A 22,919-nucleotide genomic window follows, 5' to 3' on the forward strand; every position below is an offset into this window, starting at 1 on the left:
AGCTTGGGCTCGGCTTGACTCATTTGGACCCCTGATCTAAACCGGTTCTCAACCCAAATCATTTCGGTCCATACCGGTTTTGACCAAATATTAACCAACCTTCATAGGTTCATAACCCGAACCGATTTGGGTGTCTAAACCGATTTGTACATATCTACTTCAAAATTTATTTGGTTGACAAAAAACGAGGACATGCAAATAAGGTAAGACAACTTATATTCTGTATTATGACACACGAGTACAAGTTTGAGACATAATCACGGCTTAGTTGACCATGGTGGCTTTCATGTGATCACTTGAGTACATTATGTGGCAAGTGCATCATTTCACGTGACATGTACAATGCTATTTTGTTCTTAGAATGGCAAAATGTGCAAGCCAACTAATATTCTTCAGGGTTTCTTGTTCTAACCGTGTTAAATTTTGACCCAGTTATGTGACATTCGATTGAGTTTCTTTAAGATGTGGTAAAACAAGAACACGAGAATTGAATAACTTCTTTACAAGGTCGTCTCTGAGATTTTGAGTGCTCAAGACGAGTATAGAAAATGGATCTTATATAAATTTTTTTGACCCAAGCTTTTTAATATTTTTTTTTCAATTAATTTGGCCCAACTAAATAGGCCCTTTTTTCCATTTTTTTTTACTAAATTTATTTGCAAATGTTTTTTTTTTTAAACAAAGAAAAAAAAAAACTAGTGTGTGATTTTTATGTTTTACTTTTGTGATTCGAACCAAAACCATGCCCTGAACAGTCATTGGGCCCAGACTTGTGTCTGGTCCAGTCCCGCTCCTAGACAATTATAAACCAAGAAAATATAACTCAAAAAAACTTGATGAGAGTGTTAAACCATAACTTGGTTTATTTAGGTAATCTAGACTCGTTAGACTCTACTAAGTATTGATAAGCAATGTATGGCAATTTAAGCAACATAAGCTTATTGAAAAGAAAGTTAAATACTCAGCTTATTACAGCATGCCACTTCACACCAAAGTAACAGGGTTGTCTTCAAGATTTCAAATGTTCAGGACGAGTATCTAAAATGGATCTTACATAAATTTTATTTGGCTCAATTTCACTTGTTACTATACCATTTTTTCTTTTCATTTTTCTTGGCTCAATTAAACATAAAATGACTAAACAAAGCTCTTTTTTACTTTTTTTTTGCTCAAAATTAATTTGTTAATGCTTTAAAAAAGTAGCGTGTATACAAAATTTTTATTTATAAATTTTGTGCCATGACCGAAACCATGTTCTAAACGGCCGCCAAGCCCGAACATGCATCTTGGCTGGCTCCGAATCGGGTAATTTCAAACCGGCCAAGAATAACTTAACTATTATAAAAATAACCAATCTCAAGCAACATATTTTACTATGAAGTAAACAGGTAAAAACTAAATCCCAATGATGAACAAAGCATAGAATATAACTAAAATAAATATATAGTGGTCGCATATGTACAGAAATTAATGCAAGATGTACAAGCTTCCAAAGCAGATTTAAGCGTTAGCCTTCATAATATTAATAAACAATCATAAGCATTAGGCATCAAGGATCCGTGGCGCAATGGTAGCGCGTCTGACTCCAGATCAGAAGGTTGCGTGTTCGATTCACGTCGGGTTCAAATCCCTTAAACGATCCATAAAATTTTTACTCATTTTTCAAATAATATTATTGCTATAACTTCTTTTTAATATGTTATAAAAAAATATACACACAACTATACAAGTAAGGTATTACTAAAGTTGCCTATGCGATTTCAACATTTATGTTTTTGTGGTTAGAATTAGTGAGGCTAGTAAATTGAATGTTCGTGAGTTTTTTAACGGTAAGTTCATTCATTTTCGTTTATTTAATAAACGAACGGACATGGATAATTTTTTTTATTTAATTAAAGAACGAACATGATCACGCGTTTTATTCGTGCATTTATGTTAATGAACGTTGGTTTATGTTTGTTTGTTTGCTTGCTTGTTTGTTTGTGTTCATGAACGTTTGTTCACTTATGTTTGCTTAAATTTTAATAAATAGATAAGTAGTTATATTTGGATAAATATAAACATAAACCGAGGCATTTAAATTATATATATCAGTGTGATCATCCATTACCAACGTTGTAAAAATTGGTCTGGCAAGTACTTGACAAGTAATCCCAAAGTACTCCCCGCCTAGACGTGGCGACTTTCGCAACCATGTCCAATACAATCTGTATACGTGAATGCTAACTTATTCCGTTTGTCTTCGTTTATGTTAGTTTAATGATGCTCATTTAAGTTTATTTGATTGTGTTTGTTTACGTTCGTGAACCTTTTCATTTAGATTATAAACGAACGAACATGAACGGGCACGAACATGCACCTTTTTTAATGAACGAACATGGACAAAATAAACATGTTCGACTATGTATCCGTGTTCGTGTTCAATTAAAGTTAAAGGAACGAACACGAACCTATTCGTATTCCTATTCGTTAAATTCATTTGCATGCATAACTCTCAATCCAAGTCAATGGTACCACAATATAATATTAATACTGCATCCAAAGAGTTATCCCCGGTTTGTTTACATGCCTAGCCAATTACTCAACGAGTAATCTCGAAGCATCCTTGCCTAGGCCGAGTATTCCCCAACTAAGGCCAAGCACGCGTAACTCTTCAACCGACGGATTTGATAGCGTCTAATGAGTTCTACAAGCATACCTATCGTATATATTTGCTTCCTTATTTCTTTCACATTTATCTTTTATGTTCATGTCAAAAAAGTTGCCTCCATAAATATAACACCACCTAGAATTCAAAACATGCCTTTCTTAAGATTTGCTCATGTAAAGGGAATGTTGTTTTGGCCTTTTAAGAATAAACCTAGCCATAGATTTATTTGTCTTTAAGAGTATTGGAAAGGTCATGAGAAGTGGTTTATTGGAACCTGTGTGTCCCAACTCCATGTGCATTATGGTCCATGTAACTTGTCACTTACTAGACATAATGCTTTTCAAGTATTTTGTTATTTCATGAAATACATGTAACATTGTTACAGAGATTTTTATATGCCTTGTGTGACCAGGAGAAATAGACCTTTATATATACGAGCTATTATCGTCTTGCTTACAGTACGCGCATATAATGCATATATGTGTGAACCTTTGGGACAAAAGTGAATTGCACTAATTTTGACATTATTTTACTAATCTCGTGAAAATAACGTTAAAAGTGGTGGAAGGTTAATCAGGCATCATGTAGTGGCGTTGATAGCTGAAAGACAAGGGTACATGCACCAATTGGCTGATTTCCTGATGATTTGAGTGTTATGTGTCTTATGCTCAAGGCTTGATGCAAAATTACTATCGAGTCGGGGGTCTCACCAGAAGCAGTCTCTCTATTTCTATAGGGTAGAAGTAAGACTGTCTACATCTTACCTTCCTCAGACCCTACCATAACTTTGCTATTGGTGGGATATACTAAGTACGAGGATGATTATGATAATGATATACTAGCCATTCTTTTTCAACCTCTTTTGAATATACTAGTCATTCTCTATCACACTTCTCCCTGTTTGATAGAGTACTACTATACATAGTTGTAATAAAATGTATAGAATATTTATCGTGAAGACTCTTATCGAATATCTCGTTTTATGCCTTTCTCTACCAAGAATTTAATCATGTCAAGAGTAAGTCAATCCCAATTCCTTGTATCATATATCTCAGTGGCAAAGCTTGGACGAGTTCGTCCGGGGGGCTCAAAATGTATTAAAAAATTCATAAACGTGGGGGCCAGACTCGAATTTTAAGTTGAAAACCGTTAATTTACACCACATAAAAAATTTTTCGAGCGAAAACAGGTAAATTTACACCATTACGCAAAAAAACTGTGGGGGGGGGGGTGTGGACCGAGCCCTCACTAAAATTCGCCCCTGAATTAGATATCAACATGATTAACATCACCTTCATCTACATCAAAACGATCTACATCAACACTAGCATAATCAAACACAATCTTCGTCAGCATTACCATCATCAACACGATCTCCATCTACATTTGCATCACCTAAGTGCTATTTTATGTATTAGAACTTAAAATGACCATGTATATGTAAGGTATCAAGTGACACTGTGGAAACCAACACACAAATAGCACAAATGAATTACATGTAGAAACAAAAAAAAATAAGAAGAAGAAGAAGAAGAAATCATCGCTATAATATTGTTCGTTTAAGATGACCCACGCCCACGACTGCGGCAAAGGTCTAAGGTTTACTTATTAAGTTCTGACAAAAGATTATAATTACATTGGGGTTTATATAGAGATAAAACTAGATTAGGAGACTTAATCTAAGGAATAAAAATGTGATAAATATGCTCCTTTAAATGTTATCAAACTTAAAACACTTTTAAAACAATTATCCATTCATACAAAACATAAAACATCTTTCCTAACTACTAAGGATCAAATAGAAAAATTACATTAAACCAATATGAACCGATTCAATCTGTTTCTTCGATTTTCAAAACATTATTCTCGAGTAAAATAATCATTGATTGATGGCATGATCTGAGAGGTACGACCTCGAACAAACTTTCTTAATCTATGTTCTGCGTAGTTTTCACCCTCGGCATGGTTCTCCAAAATCCCTGCGGCTCTATTTTCTTTTGTAACCCTAAAACCCGGAACATAATTTAGTAATAAATTGTTATTAGATGCTTTTTGTTTGACCAGTATCTTAAATCTGTAGTTAAAAGTTTTACCTCATGAAGAAACACTAAGTGACCCCGGGCAGATTACGGATAATCTGGGGGTTATATAGATGTTTCCCACGAGGATGAGGTCCAGCAAAGAAAGTTGTTCTTCAGGTGACCTGCAAAACAGACACCGTAAGCTCGTCACTGAGAAGGGGGGGTTCCTCCTTGTGACCACCCTCCGGCGTGAGAATCAGACTAGATTGCTCTGAATATAAGTGTATATTAAGAGATTGCTAGAGAAGATAATGAGATATCAGATGATGATATCCTTACCATTCCAAGGTGTTGGAGTATTTATAGCCGAAGGTAGGTTTCCAAGAAGGTACAGCCGGCTGAATAGTATTCCTGTTCTACCAACAGTGGGCTACGCACAAGCTATGCTGGTTGGTGGATAGGCTGCGGCCGATAGTGACAAGGCCGGCTGTATACTGTTCCTTTACTGCCGGCTATGCACTGTTCCACCAACTGTAGGCTACGCACGTCCCATAGTAAGGGTTGGTGAGTAGGCAGCGGCTAATAGTGACAAACAGTACTAGAGGGTGCTCCTCCTCGTACTGTTGTCGGTGAGCTGTCACCCTGTGATTGGTTCATGGGCTGTTTTGGTCAGATCGTCTGTTTTGCCCATACCTTGGCAGGTATAGTACAAAAGATCTTCCAGAAGCATATGGACTGGCTCATTTGGGCGGGAGTATTCATGCCTTGCTCATTCCTTCAGGTGACATTACTGAAGTATCAAGAGTTAGTGCCTTGTGCGTGTAGCCTTGCTATCAGTGCGGGTAGCCTTCCCTGATGGCTTGTATCCGCAGCTGCGGGAACAAGCGGGGTAGTTTACCATTGGGAGGCTTTCCCTGCGGGAACAGCTGGCGTACTGCGCGTAAGGTCTTCATCTCTGAGCATGGTGGGTCCTGCGGAAGCAGTTGGTCGTTGCGCAGACGTCCCTCTTCAAGGTGAGTCTTGCGGGTCCAACTGGGCTCTGCTGGGACCTACCTCTTCAAGTCCCCCCAGTCCAATGTTCTTCTCATGAATTATTAATAAGTGAGGTGAACTTTTGGACTTTAGCAAGGGGTTTTGAAAAGGGTTTTTAGTTTTAAGGTTTTCCGTGGGGATTCTTCCCGCGGTTTTCCTAATGTCACGCAGAAATTCCCGACTTTTCTGCTTGATCTTTGGGTATGAAGCGGGTAGGTCTGTAACCTCCTCGCAAGTCAGGAACGTTGAGTCCCACTTGTGTGGATTCTCCATGGGGTTTTGGTAGTTTTGAACATAGTGATCAATTATGTTAAAACCACCAATTCCATCTTGGAGTTTCAAACAATATAGTTCTCGACGTTCCCGCTATGCGGGGATGTTATTCCCGTTTCCGCAAGCATGGCCCAGAAGATCCTTCTTGGTTTGAATTCCCTGCGGAGCGCTAAGTATGTGAAGGGTTTTGCCTTGATACTGTACCCGCACTCGTCTTACGGTTACTTCCAAGGTATTCCTGGCGTCAATTCCCTGCGGGTGCTAAGTATGTGAAGGGTTTTGCCTTAACACTGTACCCGCACCTGTCTTATAGTTACTTGGTTGCCAAGGTAAGGGGTATTTTCCCGCTTACTTTTGAATCTTTTTGAAATTTTGAAATTCGAAGAGTTGGTGAAAGGATAAGAACAGTCCAAACTATTGAAACGTCGTCCGACGGTTTCTTCTGACAGTGTCAGGACGTGCAGGAAGTTATGGCGACGTGACAGTATATGGTCATTCCAGACGCTTTTTCAGGCGCGTGGGCGCAAATTTTCGGGCGCGTGGCCGCGAAATTAATGGCACGCGTCCTTTCAACAGCTGTTGCCAGCTTGCTTAACGCATCCGCAGATTTGTTTTCACTACGCTTGACATGTATGACTTTGCAAACATTAAAATCGCGCATAAGGGTTTTTGCTTGTGCGAGGTACAGGGCCATTGTGTCGTTCACGGCCGTGTACGTCCCGTTGATTTGGTTGGCTACTAACATGGAATCCACGTGGGCTTCCAAGTGTTTCACTCCCATCTTACGCGCAATTCTCAGCCCGGCCAAGAATGCTTCATACTCGGCTTCGTTATTCGTACTTGGAAAATCCAGTCGAATAGCGTAAGTGTATTCTTGGCCTGCTGGGTTTGTTAGTTTCAGCCCTGCGCCTGAACCCTCGTTACTGGCTGCTCCATCAGTGTAGAGTCGCCAGACATCATTGATGTCCTGTGCTGAAGAGAGTTGAGCCTCTTCCTGGCACTCTTTTCCCGCGATGCAGGCACTTCCGCAATAAAGTCGGCCAAAACCTGGCCTTTTATGGCTGGTCTTGGCTTATACTTTATCGCGTATTCCCCCAACTCAATTGCCCATTTGGCTAGGCGTCCCGATAACTCGGGTTTGCGTAGAACGTTTGCAAGTTTGAAGTTGGAGAGAATGGTGATTGGGTGACCCTGGAAATATCGTCTTAACCTGCGTGAAGCATGTATAAGTGCTAAGACTAATTTTTCGAGGGTAGAGTACCGGGTTTCTACGTCTGTTAGGATACGGCCGACATAATAGATTGGCATCTGGATGCTTTTACGTTCAACTAGCAGGACCGCCCCGGTTGCTCTATCTGTTGCGGAAAGGTATAGGATTAACTCCTCCCCCGCTTTTGGTGCTGTGAGCATTGGGAGTTCGATCAAGCGTGACTGAATCTCCTGAAAAGCTGCTTCCGCTTCTGGTGTCCAGCGGAAGTGCGTTTTCTTTAAACAGTTTCTCAACGTTGACACGAAAGGAAACGACTTATCCGCATGGTTTGCCAAAAAGCGATTAAGTGCGACTAGTCGTCCATTCAGTGTCTGAGCCTGTTTGATGGTAGTAGGTGATTCCATTTTGATAATGGCTTCGACCTTTTCAGGGTTCGCTCTGAAGCCATCTTTAGTGATGATGACCCCCAAGAACTTCCCTTCTTCCATTCCAAAGGCACACTTGCTCGGGTTGAGCTTCATGTTTATCTTCCTGAGCGTGTTGAAAGTTTCTTCGATGTCTTTCAACATCGCTTCTGCGTCAGGGCTTTTGATGACCAAGTCATCCATGTAGACTTCCAAGTTCCTCCCAATTTGGGCATGAAACTGGTTGTCCATCAGGCGTTGGTATGTGGACCCGGCATTCTTAAGTCCAAATGGCATCATTTGGTAACAAAATGTGCCATCGGGCGTCCGAAAAGCGGTTTTGTCCTGATCATCAACGGCCATGTGGATTTGATGGTACCCCTTATACGCATCCAGGAAGCATTTAAGGCGAAACGGTGCTAACGAATCCACCTTAAGATCAATTTCCGGTAACGGATAACAATCTTTGGGCATGCTTTGTTTAAGTCCTTGAAATCTATGCACATGCGCCATTGTTTGTTATTCTTCGGTACCATAACGGGATTTGCAACCCATGTTTGATATCTGCTAACGCGTACGATGCCTGCGTCAAGGAGTTCCTTGACTTGGGTTCTACACGCGTTAGTTTGTTCTGGCCCCATTACTCTGCGCTTTTGTACGACTGGCGTAACAGCCGGATCGCACTTGAGCTTATGCTCTGCCTTACTTCGGGGTACACCAGTCATGTCAGCTGGTGTCCACGCGAAGATGTCAGCGTTTTTCTGTAGTAAGCGTTTGAGTAAGGTGCGTGTGGGATCAACAACTGTTGGGCCAATGGTAACGGCCTGGTCAGGGTATTTGCCGTTGAAGGCCCATGTTTCCGGTTCGGTGATGGTTGGTTTAGCCATCTTTGGTTTGGGTTTAGATGAGACAGATGCGATGCATACCTGGGGAATGCCGGTGATCATCGCTACACCCTCAGCTGTTGGCCATCCTATCATGCCGTGGACTGAAGATACCACGGCGTTGAATCTTGCCATCCCGTCTCTTCCGAAGAGAATGTCGTATGTGTGGTGTGGCTTCCTCATCAAGACAAAATCCACGTCTTCTGTGCGTGAGTGATTCCCGTCCGTAAGAGTGACGGGGAAAGATAGGATACCCAGGGGGTGTTTGTGCTGCCGTCGAACCCTTCCATCGAGGCGTAGATCGTTTCCAGGCGTTCCTTGTCTTCGTCATCTAGCTTGTCGAAGAACTGCCTGTACATCACCGTTGACGAGGCGCCGTTGTCAGCAAGAGTGCGAGAAGTGATGTAGTGCCCAGCTGGCTTTTGATGACGATAGGGCCTTCTTTGCTGGGTCCTCCTGGCACTCGCGGGAAGCGCACCTCAGCTTTCTTCCATGCGCATGGTTCTGTCGCTCGCCTTTTTCTTCCTCTGATGTTGCCATGAACCATGTTGATGCTGATGTCAACGGGCTTTCGTCCGTTGCCTCTGTACCGGTTATCATTCCTTCATCCCTTCTTGATTGATGCCACAAGGTGTGCAAGTCTTCCATCCTTGACGAATGTTTCAACAATATCCTTCAAGGATGTACACTCCTCCGTACTATGACCTTTTGTCCCGTGGAAGTCACAGGATTTGCTTTGATCCGCATTAGGTCACTGCCGGATCATTGGAGCTTTTGGCCATGGTAGTTTTTCGGTGGCAAATATCTCCGTGACGCTTTTGGTGAGTGGCGTCCACCGGTGTTTTCGGCTTGAAGGGTGTGTGTTATCTTTTCCGCCAACAAGAGGGTGAGAGCTGGATGTGTCAAAGTTTACCCTTGACTGCCAAATACCTAGCTTCCTCTTTTTGTTCTGCCGGGCGATCCGAACATTGTTTTCTCTAGTCCTTTGCGTGTAGAGGTGTGTACTGTGACAACTGCCCGATCCGACCCGACCCAGGTACCCGTTTTCTAATCCGATTCTTTTTATGATTTAAAATTTGATTATTAATCTTTGTAAATTTAACATTTAATAAATTATATATATAAATACTTTTATATTACTTACTAATATTAATAGTAATTCCTTCCCGCCCTTTTCTCTCTCTTGTCGCCGTCCCGCTCTTTTGTCTTTCTTGTCACCATCCCGCCCCCTTGTCTCTCTTGTCGCCGTCCCGCCCCTTTGCTTAACCTTAAAGCCTTGAACCCCTTTCTCTTAACTCTTTGCTTGTCCTTTGGTTCTTCCCGCCTAAGGATGTCTGCGCAGCTCCACGCGCCAGACTCCTTACAAGGAAGCCTGCGTGATGACCGGCTGTTCCTGCGATACGCGAGACGAACTCTTCTCGCAGCGCGCTAAGAACGGTAGTTCTTCCCGCGACGCGCTAAGAATTGTAGTTCTTCTCGCAGCGCGCTAAGAATGGTAGTTCTTCCCGCGACGCGCTAAGAATGGTAGTTCTTCCCGAGGCGCGCTAAGGATTTTAGTTCTTCCCGCGACGCGCTAAGGTTGTTCTGTCTGCCTTCGCCCTCGCGCGCGCGCTAGTATCTTCTCGCGCTAGACCTTAAGTCTTTTCTTCTGTTTAGGTCTGCCAGTATTCTTTTGTGATTATATCTTATCTTTTGTTTGAGCGCTTTAGGTCAGTTCCGACATCTGTCCGAAAAGCCACTTTCGGCGCAGCATGCGCACCAATCCTATTGGTTGACAGAAAAAGTGACTGACATAATCTTTTGAAATCTTCTTTTGCATGTATTGAACAGTGTTTTCTCTGACTCCTCCCATGCTTTATTCTGTAACCTGTCAGCCCTTTTTCCTGTTCCCCTGCAGCTGCCGGCATATCTTTCCATATCTTTTGCTTTTGGATTCTTATGCTTTTTAATATCTTTTGCTTGATTTAATAAGATCTTTTCCTCTTTTCTAGGGATTGTGTTCCCTAGGGTTTGCCTATAAATATATAGCTATTTTCTTAACACTACACACACTACACTTAAACACTCCCCATATCTCTCTCCCTTTGCTCTCTGCCCTAATTCCTCAGCCGCCTCCACTCTCTTGCCTCCGTCTTCTCTTCTGTTCTGCCCAGATCTCGGTAAATATATATATTTTGTTTAAGTAACTTACATATATTCAAGACATAAAAACCAATCGTTAAACCAATAACCTCTTATTTATAGGTTAACTTGTGCTTATTTAAAAGTTGGTTCTTGCATTATCTTTCAACGCACCGTTTACATGTGAGTAATCTCGTACCTAATCCCTTTTTATTTTTAATGTTTTGGGATGTTCATGTGTTCGTACAAACTTGAGTCTTAAACTTGTTTATGAACTTTTGTCGCGCAAAACCCCATGTGTTATGGACGTAGACTTGGTTGTTTATTTGTATGTGTGGATCATCAACCGTCTTGTCGGCCTATTCCGCAGTTTTCATGGATCCATTAGATGAACACGGGAGAACTATCGTTTATGATTTCTCTTTTGTTTACACTTGCACAGTTTTCTTGTTTTTGTGCTCAATTGGGAGCACGGATTGAACTATGAGCTATGATCTAAGGCTTGATCACAATCTGATTACACCCTTGTTGAACACCAGTTATACACATGATGCGCACAGACATTGTTATCTATTTATATCTATTAAACTTGATTTCTCACCGACACGCAAGTGTTGACGTTTTATTTTAACACATGTTCAGGTTTGCTGTAGCAGCTTTTGGGAATCTCTTGGACGCGTAGGATGTTTTCTTTTTGTTTGGACCTAGATTAAAATGTAACAAGACATATTATGTTATTTGAATATTTTAAGTTATGATATGATTTATGTTACTTTATGTCATGTTCTGCGCGTGCGCAAGGAAATGTATTTATTAAATATTGACACCCAAATAGTGTCGCGAGTAATGAAACAATACGTGGCGCCCCGATGTATAATCCGCCATCGGTCGGGGTGTTACATGTACTCTGGGGAAGATCCCTTCCCAGTTGCTTCTCCGTCTCGGCAAAGCGCTTGGCCGCCGTCATGATGGCATCCCATGTGGATGGCATGCCGTCCTTACCCGTCAATGTGCGGATAAGCTCTGGGTATTCGGCGCCCTGGATGAAAGCGGCACGAACAAGATCTTCACTTATGTTGCCCAGACTCAGCTTTTTGGAGTTGAAGCGAGTGATGAAGTCTAGTAAAGATTCATCCTCCTCTCTAACGCAGTTGAGGATCGTCCACTGTTCTTCAGTATATTTCCTCTGTTGGCTGAAGTGTTGGCTGAACTTGTTCTGAAAGTCCGCCCAATCATAGATGTGGTGGACCGGTAAACGATCGAACCATGCCCTGGCCGCTCCAACCAGAGTCATCTGGAACATATAACACCACGTGGGTTCCGTCCAGTTACTGACGGTTGCCCCCGTAATAAATCTGTTCAAGTGGTCGTCTGGGTCGGATAGACCATCATAAGTGCCGATGTTGGATATTTGTTTGGCACTTTTCGGGGCGATTGCTTCCGCAATGTCCCTTGCAAACTTGGACTTTCCTGCATTTGCAGCAGTTGGTCTAAAGGTTTTGGAGAAGTCACGTGGGTTTCTCCCCGCGTTCGTTGGTTTAAAGGTTTCTCCAAAATTCCTTGTCGGTTGGAAGTCCGTTTCCTTACGCTTCCCTTTTGCCTTATGGCGAGGGTTTGCGTCGGTATCGGATTCTTCCCGCTCATCGTCCGAGTACTCGCACTCACTGTTCATGTTGAGATGTTGGCGAGTACTGCCGAATTCGTCAGCCTGTTGAAGTGAACGCAAGCGTTCATCCAACTCAGCTTGGAACTCTTTCTGACGTGCTTCGGCCCACGCCTTAACTTGATCGAGTGTTTGGCGAGGGACCCTCGTCCGTTTCTCCAACAGGGCATCAGTGAACCCCAGTGAAATAATGTTTACTGCACTTGTCCCGGCTTGGGTAACCGGGGTAGTGTTCATAAAATTTGTATAACCGCTCAGACCGTCACTTGCACTTAGGTCACCTGAAGAACAACTTTCTTTGCTGGACCTCATCCTCGTGGGAAACATCTATATTAAGAGATTGCTAGAGAAGATAATAGTGACAAACAGTACTAGAGGGTGCTCCTCCTCGTACTGTTGTCGGTGAGCTGTCACCCTTACCCACCATGCTCAGAGATGGGTAACCGGTTGTGGTTACCGAGGTTTCTTGGTCCCTTACTGGCTTTGGGACCGGAGTAACGTTAACCATTTCTTCAGAAACTTTGAAAAAACTAAGAATTAGTTCTAGCTTTTATGCACGGATGGCTCCAATGAAGAAATACTAAGTGACCCCGGGCAGATTACGGATAATCTGGGGGTTATATAGATGTTTCCCACGAGGATGAGGTCCAGCAAAGAAAGTTGTTCTTCAGGTGACCTGCAAAACAGACACCGTAAGCTCGTCACTGAGAAGGGGGGGTTCCTCCTTGTGACCACCCTCCGGCGTGAGAATCAGACTAGATTGCTCTGAATATAAGTGTATATTAAGAGATTGCTAGAGAAGATAATGAGATATCAGATGATGATGTCCTTACCATTCCAAGGTGTTGGAGTATTTATAGCCGAAGGTAGGTTTCCAAGAAGGTACAGCCGGCTGAATAGTATTCCTGTTCTACCAATAGTGGGCTACGCACAAGCCATGCTGGTTGGTGGATAGGCTGCGGCCGATAGTGACAAGGCCGGCTGTATACTGTTCCTTTACTGCCGGCTATGCACTGTTCCACCAACTGTAGGCTACGCACGTCCCATAGTAAGGGTTGGTGAGTAGGCAGCGGCTAATAGTGACAAACAGTACTAGAGGGTGCTCCTCCTCGTACTGTTGTCGGTGAGCTGTCACCCTGTGATTGGTTCATGGGCTGTTTTGGTCAGATCGTCTGTTTTGCCCATACCTTGGCAGGTATAGTACAAAAGATCTTCCAGAAGCATATGGACTGGCTCATTTGGGCGGGAGTATTCATGCCTTGCTCATTCCTTCAGGTGACATTACTGAAGTATCAAGAGTTAGTGCCTTGTGCGTGTAGCCTTGCTATCAGTGCGGGTAGCCTTCCCTGATGGCTTGTATCCGCAGCTGTGGGAACAAGCGGGGTACTTTACCATTGGGAGGCTTTCCCTGCGGGAACAGCTGGCGTACTGCGCGTAAGGTCTTCATCTCTGAGCATGGTGGGTCCTGCGGAAGCAGTTGGTCGTTGCGCAGACGTCCCTCTTCAAGGTGAGTCTTGCGGGTCCAACTGGGCTCTGCTGGGACCTACCTCTTCACCTCACGTCAGGATTGGTGGATATGTTACGTACAAGTTGTGTAGCCATCAGTCCAATAACTCCAACAATTGGTACCATTAAGGGGTAGACCTATACAAGAAATACACTTTTTATCATAAATTTTATGCATATAAATGATGAAACTATTGAAAATTAAAAGAAAATAAAATCATAAAATATTGCACGATCTTTTGAAACCAGAACAAAAGCCAAACCGACAAGGCGACGATTCATACGGTTAAATAGGTCGGTCAACAAATGAAAAAAGCAAGTGATTCCTATGTTAGGACCGTCTAAACATTAAACGAAAAACAAAAACAAAAACAATAATAATAATAATAATAACGAAAAAGTTACCTCGGGTTTTACCCATCTCCGCCAAGACATTTTGTAGTGACAAAATAAAAGATTAAACTTCTAAAACTTCTTTTTTTTCCAAAAAAAATTATGATTGTTTCCTTGTATTTATAATCTTTAGCCATCACTAAAAGTGCACAAAAGTTGAATTGTTTCGGTAGTCATAAATGTACATCAATCTAGATTCATGGAATTCAATTCATATACGAATTGTATTTTCTCCCTTTGAAACTAATGGAAAACCTCTAGACATGTCTAGAGAAAAATTGATGAAAACAATATACACCTGATTGCTAGTTATGTTGTTTTTTATTTTATAAACTACAACATAAAATAAATACATTATATATATATATATATGTAAACATTGTGAGATGGAGTCTTTAACGGATTAATAATTCAAACCTCTTAACAATACTTATTACGATTATTTTGAAATGTCAATGAATTTACGCATAACATGTTACGTACATGTTGCGAAATAAATTTCAAGTAACTTGTCTATTAATCCATCTTCATTTGTATTTATTCACACGTTATCGTGTTTTTAATATGATTTTATTTAAAGATATTCTGCATAATGAGCACTAAACATACTTTTTTAAAACCTTACAATAAGAAAACAATTGTACGCTATAAGTAACACGACTACAGGGTTATTTTAACTACATCGTTACAAATCTCGTTTAAATTATAAAATCACAACCACATATTTTTTTCGTAATTTTTATAAGGCAAAATAATTTTAAAAGTTTGATATAGAAATATTTAAAAAATGAAATTATTAGCTTTTCGATGATGTCAAATTTCACGCCGGTTTATAGGAATATGTCCAACTACTACTATTCTCGTCCACAACTCCAGTCTTGCCTTTTGATATGTGAGCATTTGACTTCTCATTTTTCTTTTTATTTGACTTTCATATCCAAATTAAGAATATTGACTTTAAAAAAATCATAGCTATGTTTTATTGGCAAATCGCAATTTCAACTTTACTGTTGGCTGGTGACGGTCTCAATTAAATGTGTCAGCGACTAACGGGGTTAATCATCCGTTAGTCTATGTTTGCGTGGCACGCCTAGTTATCAATAAACATTTATGTGAAAGCATTACGTGGCAATAATCGTCTGTTTCTTTTTAAGAAAATAGGTTTTAAATAACATCAACTATATTCTATTGGCAAGTAAAAGTCCCAATTAAAAGTGTATTTTTTTCCCAACAGTCCGCTAGAGGTGCCATGCAATCAATAGACTAATGGAGTTAACCATCTGTTAGTCGCTGTAAAAACTTTTAGTTGGGACCGTCGCTAGCCAAGTGTTAAGTTGAGACTGTTATTTGCCAACAAAACATAATTGAAATTATTTAAAACCAATTTTCTAAAAAATTATTCAACCCTTGTTGATAATTCCCACAGTTGAGAACTTTGGTTTTAGTTTCTTTTCCTGTTTCTAGAACGACAACTTTCGTTAAACTGAAAATTAGCAAAATATTAGAGCCAAAACTTAAGAGTAACTGGTAACCACATACAAACATTTAGTATATGTACGCAATATATATGATGGTTATGTCACTTTTTTAACTTTATTAAACTTTACAATGACTATGAAAGCTTAACGTATTAGCCACTAATCTAACTAAATTAGATCACCACTTTCATAATCCTAATCACAACATAAAGTTGTGAAGAGCATGCGCCACAAATTATTTGAGTTATTTATTCATTATAATATTCTTTAAAATAAATAAATAAATATAAATAAAAGTAAACTTCTTTTATTGGCTAATTTTATTATAAATGCATTATTGAGTAAAATGAAGTCAAATGTCATGGTCCCTCTTTTCTTTTCCACAAATTTGACAATAATATCTAATATTTTTTCTATAATTTACTTTGAAAAAATTCCTAAAATATCTCTTTATATAAAGATTTCGTTTATGTTCCCATAAAGTTCAGTTGTCAGGGACATGTTTATAAGGCAAGACAATGTGTTTGTAGGACCAATGAGTAGACACATGTGCTATTAATAACTTAAGGGATGACCTATTTGTTCAATAAAAATTCGCCAGGGCGACCTATTTCTTTAACAAGATCGTCGGGACGACTTGTTTTGTTCGGCAATTTATCGGGATGACATTTTTACAAACTTGATTGGTAGACTTGCTTGTTCACTAAACTTGTATGAGACAACCTGTTTGGGGCAGCAGACGTCATTTAGTTGGAGGGCAACGTGTTTGAAGAAAACATTTATGAGACTTTTGATTTGTTGTGACAAAAACGAAATTTCTTTTTGCAAAAAGAATATTTTGAGAATTTCCTCATGCCTTTGTTGTGAACAAAGGTAAGCTTTATGGTGGATGACCGGCAAAAAAGAAAAATATCAATTATGTCCAACTTTATAAAATCATAGTGTATACTTTATACTATTATTCTTGTATGATTACAAGTTTTTGGGACCTATTGAAAATACCGAATTTATATGGACCTGTAAAATCGAATTTAGTTCCAACGATTACATATATTTTGTAATTTTATTTTTAGTGTCTTTAGACGTTTGATAATTATATTAAGGTTACTATTTGAAAGGTTTGTCTATGGGGTGTTTGACTGAGCTTTTTAAAATTGTTTATTTGTTTTTTGAAATCAAAAACAAATTTGAAAATATCCAATTTGAAGCTCAAGCTTTGAATTAAAGTTTACCAAATATCTTTTACTTTACAAAAATTAAATAAGCAGTTTTAAAAAGCTCAGTCAAAACACCCCTAACACCCCTAAATCTTTTTAGAGTCTAAAGTGGATTTCAAAACGTGAACATAATAATTTATGTACATTGTGAACATAATAATTTCTCATGAGTTGTACATATGTCAAGCACACAATCTCTACACGAGTTGTATAAGCCTATAGTATACATCTGTACAAACAACATAAGGATGGTATATTAACCCGATTAACCGAACATACCAGAAAATTAAACCAAAACCGATTATGTAGAAACCAATTTGGAACCGAGTGAAACCGTAGGTTTGCAACAGGTTTGTAAATTTCTCCACAAAACCCGAACCGAAACCGATTATAACCTGGTCAAGAAACCGGTTTCAACCCGAACCGAAACCGATCATAAACCGATTTTAACTTTTGCTAACCAAACCAAACTAGTTTCAACCTGAACTGGTTTGTGCACCTCTTGTATATAACATCCCAATATACAAATATAAAAACATTATATAATGAAAAAGTATTACAACCCGAACCGAAACCTATCATAACCTGGTAAAAAAAACTTGTTTTAACTCGAACCGAAACCGATTATAAACCGGTTTGTATCTCCTCCTCATGCTGTCTAGTTTCTTACCATTCAGGTTTTTTTTATAAAATCTTTGCCATTAAAAAAAATCTCAATAATATAAAAATATAAAAATAATATTATAATGAAAAGTATTACAACGGCTTCATTTGAAAACTCACTATAATATTTATCTCCAAAAATAAACCTCCATTTCTTTCTCTCCAAGACAATAATAAAATAATAATAATAACAATAATAATTAATAATAATAATAAACCGCTTACGTCAGCCAACGTCTTCGTTTACTCCGCCAGCCGTACCTATAAATACCACCAACACCTACCCACCTAATTCTCACACTCATTTTCTCCAACTAAACCAAATAGTCATTCTCTTTTTACTCTCTACCATTCGCCATGGGTAAACAACTTTAATATAATATAATATTTATTATTATAGTTTATTATTATATTATTCAATTGATGTATTGATTTTATGTATGCTTAATTTCATTTTGCAGCAACTGATAAGAAGATTAAGATCGGAATCAACGGTACGGTTTCCGTTAATCTGTTACTGAGCTCGTTAGATCTGACTGATATGTTTTAAGATAAGGAATATTCCGTTAATTTTGAACTGATATGTTTTACGATGAGGAATATTCCGTTAATTTGGAACTGTTTTTGAGTACGTGAGTTTGTGCTGCGTTATTGTAACTGAATTCGTTAGATCTGACTGATATGTTGTAGGATTAGCAATATTCCGTTAATTTTCAGCTGTGTTTAAGTTATATGTTACTGAATTCGTTAGATCTGACTGATATGTTGAAGAATTAGGAAAATTCCGTTAATTTTGAACTGTTTTTGAGTTTGTGAGTTCGTGTTGTGTTCGCGTTTTAGTTTACTGATGCGTTAGATCTGACTGATGCGTGTTAGGATTAGGAATCTTCCGTTAATTTTCATCTGTTTGTTGCTTTACCGGTTAAATTGTAATTAGTTTGATCTGTTACTGTTTTCGTGTTACTTGCTTTCGTTTTAGTTTACTTATTCGTTAGATCTTAGTGATCTGTTTTACTATTAGTAAGAATCGGTTAGTTTTGAACTGTTTTTGAGTTTGTGAGCTTGTGTTGCGATTTGTTACTGATTTAGCGGTTTAATTGTAACAGTTTGATCTGTTTTGAGTTCGTTTTATATGTTCACTAGTTGATTTGTAGTAGTTTTGGTGATGCTCCGATTTTGCTTACTGATTTGTTAGATCTGAATGATAAGTTGCAGGTTACTGTTAATTTGTTATAAATTTTAAATGTTAATGAGTTTGTGTTGTGTTTTGTTGACTGATTTGGCGGCAAATTGTAACAGTTTAATCTGATTTTGAGCTTGTGTTTCGTTTTTGTTTACTTAATTGTTAGATCTGACTGATACGTTGTAGGATAAGGAATATTCTGTTATTTCATCTGTTTTTTGAGTTTGTGAGTTCGTGTTGCGTGCTGTTTACTGATTTAGCGGTTAAATTGCAATAGTTTGTTCTGTTTTTCGGTTCGTGTTTACTGACTCGTTAGAACTGATTAAAATGCTGCAGGATTTGGAAGAATCGGACGTCTCGTTGCTAGAGTTGCACTTCAGAGAGATGATATCGAGCTTGTTGCTGTTAACGATCCGTTTATCTCTACTGATTACATGGTACTGTCTGTGATTTCATGATGCTAGGATTGTATTGTGTTAGATCTATTGTTACTGTTTAATTGGTTGGTATAGTTATTGCTGTGTGTGATATTTTGATGCCAGGGTTTGTATAGTTGTAGATCTGTAGTTACTGTGTGAAATTATGAATGATTGTTATGCTGTTTAAGTGTGAAATTATGAATGATTGTTATGCTGTTTAAGTGGTTATTGGTAGAGTCTGATCGGTGAACTACACAATGTGATTTGTAATTCAAGTGTGATTTGTAAACCGATAGTGTGATTTACAGATTACATTTAAGTTTGTGTGATTTTGTATTGTTCATTGTTATGATGCTAGTGTTTATATAGTTTCAGATCTGTAATTAATATGCAAATGATAGTTGCAATGATTACTGATTTACTGTTTTAATTTGATCGGTGAATTATACAATGCTATTGGTAAATTGTAAATGATTACCGTTTATGATTCGTTTTGTCTCTACTGACTACATCTCTCCGTCTGATTTGATATTGTTATGATACCAGGGTTTATATAGTTTTGGATCTATATTTTTATATTTAAATGATTTCTATACTGATTGCTGTTATAATCTGGCTGGTGATTATAGATCCTTGTTCTATTGTTCTAATCGATCTTTTAATCTCTGTTTGTTTGCTTAACATGTACTTGGATTCATTTAGAATGTGATAACATTAAATCAAATAGTATATTATTATGAGATCTATTTGTTCAGTTCAAATGATCCATTTGTCCAGTGCAAATGATCCATTGTTAGTGTCTGGTTTTATCCGTGTGCAGTGATTTATGAGTTTATTTTCTTGCAGACATACATGTTCAAGTATGACACTGTTCACGGCCAATGGAAACATCATGAACTTAAGGTTAAGGACGAGAAGACTCTTCTCTTCGGTGAGAAGCCTGTTAGCGTCTTTGGCTTCAGGTAAAATCCGTTTCAGCACACTAAGAATCACTGTTAATATATCTTTTTCCCCTTCAATTAATCAGACTTTTTGTTTCTTTTGTATTAATAGGAATCCAGAAGAGATCCCATGGGGCGCAGCCGGAGCTGACTTCGTGGTCGAGTCCACTGGTGTCTTCACAGACAAGGACAAGGCTGCTGCTCACTTGAAGGTCTGATTGGATTTATACTAATTACTATTGATTTTTAGTTGAAAGTTCTATTATGTTTGCTTATTTTGCAATCGGTTTTATATGTTCAGGGTGGTGCCAAAAAGGTTGTTATCTCTGCTCCTAGTGCCAATGCTCCCATGTTTGTTGTTGGTGTCAACGAGCACGAATACACACCCGATCTTGACATTGTTTCAAATGCTAGCTGCACAACCAACTGCCTTGCTCCTTTAGCTAAGGTATTATACTATTATAATTACCCTTATTCGATATTATGCGTACAACTTTCACTGTTTGCTGTTGTATGAGTTGTGTTTATACATACGTTTTTTGTAACGATTTCAGGTGATTAACGATAGGTTTGGCATTGTTGAGGGTCTTATGACAACTGTTCATGCCATGACCGGTAATGTAGCTTTTAAGTTAGTTAATTAAACTACTCAGTTTAATAATATATTATGAGTTAAACGTAAACGGTTGGGTATTATTGTTAAATCATTTTAGCCACCCAAAAGACTGTTGATGGTCCATCAATGAAGGACTGGAGAGGTGGAAGAGCTGCTTCCTTCAACATTATTCCCAGCAGCACTGGAGCTGCCAAGGTAATTATTAATATAGCTTTGATAATTTATTGTGTTTATTATTTTATTGGCTTTTCTAACCTTTTATTACTGTTAATAGGCTGTTGGCAAAGTTTTGCCCGCTCTTAATGGCAAGTTAACCGGTATGGCTTTCCGTGTACCAACTGTTGATGTCTCTGTTGTTGATTTGACTGTGAGAATTGAGAAGGCTGCTACTTATGAGCAGGTCAAGGCTGCCATCAAGTAAATTTTGAGCAACTTCATATTAATATTAATATTATTATTCCTATTAAGTTTGATACATTGAATTTTGCTAATGTTGTGAAATAACTTGTGATACAGGGAGGAATCAGAAGGCAAACTCAAGGGCATTTTGGGATACACCGATGAAGATCTTGTATCAACCGACTTTGTTGGTGACAGCAGGTCAAGCATCTTTGATGCCAAGGCCGGAATTGCTTTGAATGAGAACTTCTTGAAACTCGTCTCAGGGTATGACAACGAGTGGGGATACAGGTACTTTCTTTTTACTCATTCTGATTATGTATCGTTTACTTTTTTAACAATTAACATACATTGTTCGTTACGGGTCAGTATATTAATCTTGTTTTTTTCAGCTCCCGTGTTATTGATTTGATTCGCCACATTGCATCTGTGCAAGCCTAAGCGCTGGATAGGTGAATTGTTTCGTGCTATTTGACCCGGCTGGTGAATTGTTTCGTGCTATTTGACCCGGCTATGTGTTGGCTTTTCTTTTGAGTTTGAATAAAAAGAATCTTATTATGAGATGAGATGTTTTCAGTGCTACATATTTTGGTACATGTAGGCTCGTTTTTGGTTGTTTCTGGTTTCTTTTTACGAGCACTTTGCTTTCTTAGTTAAAAACCTTTCCCAATTGTATTCGATTGCACAACATATATGATATGATATAGCCTGGTTAATGATTGATTGTATTATCTTTAAACTTATGTTGCTTAATATGCATGACAAAACGGGCGCAAACAAGTGATCTGTTGAAAAGAAACATATTAAGGTCAAAAAGCATTATCTTTAAACTTATCTCGCTTAATATGCTTATATGCATGGCAAAACGGGTGCAAATTAAGGTCAAAACGGCTTTAAGTCAAAACCGGTCACTTTATAGGAGAGTCAAGGTGAAAGCGAGTTTCTTTACGAATTGTTGTCAATTCAGAAGATGAACTTTTCCTCTTCTTCGTCTTGGTGTATACCTCTACAACCACACCACCTCCAAAGTCAATGATTGAGTTCTTGCTATAAGGTTTAGCCAAAAGCCACTGAGTTTCAAGAAATGGTGAAACCAAAGCTAAGCTTGGCTTGGCAGCCTCTATGAACTTCAACTTCAACATCAACATTAAGCGTTTTATTAATCATCATCCAAGTTACAAAACCTACACCAATACACCATTATGCTAAGCAATATTTTAGTCATCATCCAAGTTTCAAAAACTACACCATTATGCTAAGCAGTTCATCGAGCACCTAATACAATAGGCGGACAAGACTTAAAACTGGATCGCACACTCATAAATAGTTCGTAGACTTGGCCGAATATTTCAGTGGACTTCACTTCCCCTGGCACAGTAACCATGAGCATTCCCACGACCGCTTCACCAGGTTCATTTTAGCATTCTCCGATCTTTGCGAAACGACACATCAGCAGCACACATTAGGTTCCAAACTTTTTTTCAAGACCCCACTTTTTTCCATAATATCAAACCTTTACAAATCCCCATTAAATAAATTATAATTGCCTGTATATAATAATATCGTTTTTTAATGTAAAACATCTGTTGTTGCAGTTACATTTAATACAAAACATCGAAGAAAAAAATTTGTTTCGCTATTTTTTTACATTTTTTTTAACTTTTAAACATATTTTTTACGAGAGAGAAAAAGTAACTTTACTTTTATATTTTTATTAACTTTAATTGTGGACCATAACATTCAAACTTTAATTAAAAATATGTGATTGAGAATGAGTTTTCAAAGTTTTCTCAGCTCAAGTGAATCTCCTTCCTGCCACCTCATCGAACTACACCCACAAACCATA

The 22,919-nt window shown here is 38.7% G+C and overlaps 1 protein-coding gene, 1 long non-coding RNA gene and 1 other non-coding gene across 3 annotated transcripts; 2 read left to right on the top strand and 1 right to left on the bottom strand.

Moving 5' to 3' along the window:
- Nucleotides 1-1,553: 1,553 nt before the first annotated feature.
- Nucleotides 1,554-1,625, top strand: TRNAW-CCA (transfer RNA tryptophan (anticodon CCA)). The gene has a single exon. It is a non-coding gene; the product is annotated as a tRNA-Trp (tRNA).
- A 2,850-nt stretch (nt 1,626-4,475) lies between these two features.
- Nucleotides 4,476-14,236, bottom strand: LOC143609678 (uncharacterized). The gene is made up of 3 exons (XR_013149458.1): nt 14,170-14,236; nt 13,814-13,902; nt 4,476-4,655 (listed from the first exon to the last, which is right to left on the bottom strand). It is a non-coding gene; the product is annotated as an uncharacterized LOC143609678 (long non-coding RNA).
- Nucleotides 14,237-17,943: 3,707 nt separating this feature from the next.
- Nucleotides 17,944-21,555, top strand: LOC143609691 (glyceraldehyde-3-phosphate dehydrogenase, cytosolic-like). Its single transcript, XM_077084380.1, has 10 exons — nt 17,944-18,009; nt 19,035-19,135; nt 19,964-20,079; nt 20,171-20,270; nt 20,360-20,506; nt 20,613-20,673; nt 20,772-20,869; nt 20,949-21,091; nt 21,191-21,364; nt 21,466-21,555. Exons 2-10 carry the CDS (start codon nt 19,133-19,135, stop codon nt 21,512-21,514), a joined length of 891 nt encoding a protein of 296 aa, XP_076940495.1. The 5' UTR covers nt 17,944-18,009; nt 19,035-19,132; the 3' UTR covers nt 21,515-21,555.
- The last annotated feature ends 1,364 nt before the right edge of the window (nt 21,556-22,919 follow it).

Source organism: Bidens hawaiensis, unplaced genomic scaffold (assembly GCF_021521415.1).
Source record: "Bidens hawaiensis isolate Kalapana, Puna unplaced genomic scaffold, B.hawaiensis_p1.1 tig00008996_1, whole genome shotgun sequence".
Classification (NCBI taxonomy): domain Eukaryota; kingdom Viridiplantae; phylum Streptophyta; class Magnoliopsida; order Asterales; family Asteraceae; genus Bidens; species Bidens hawaiensis.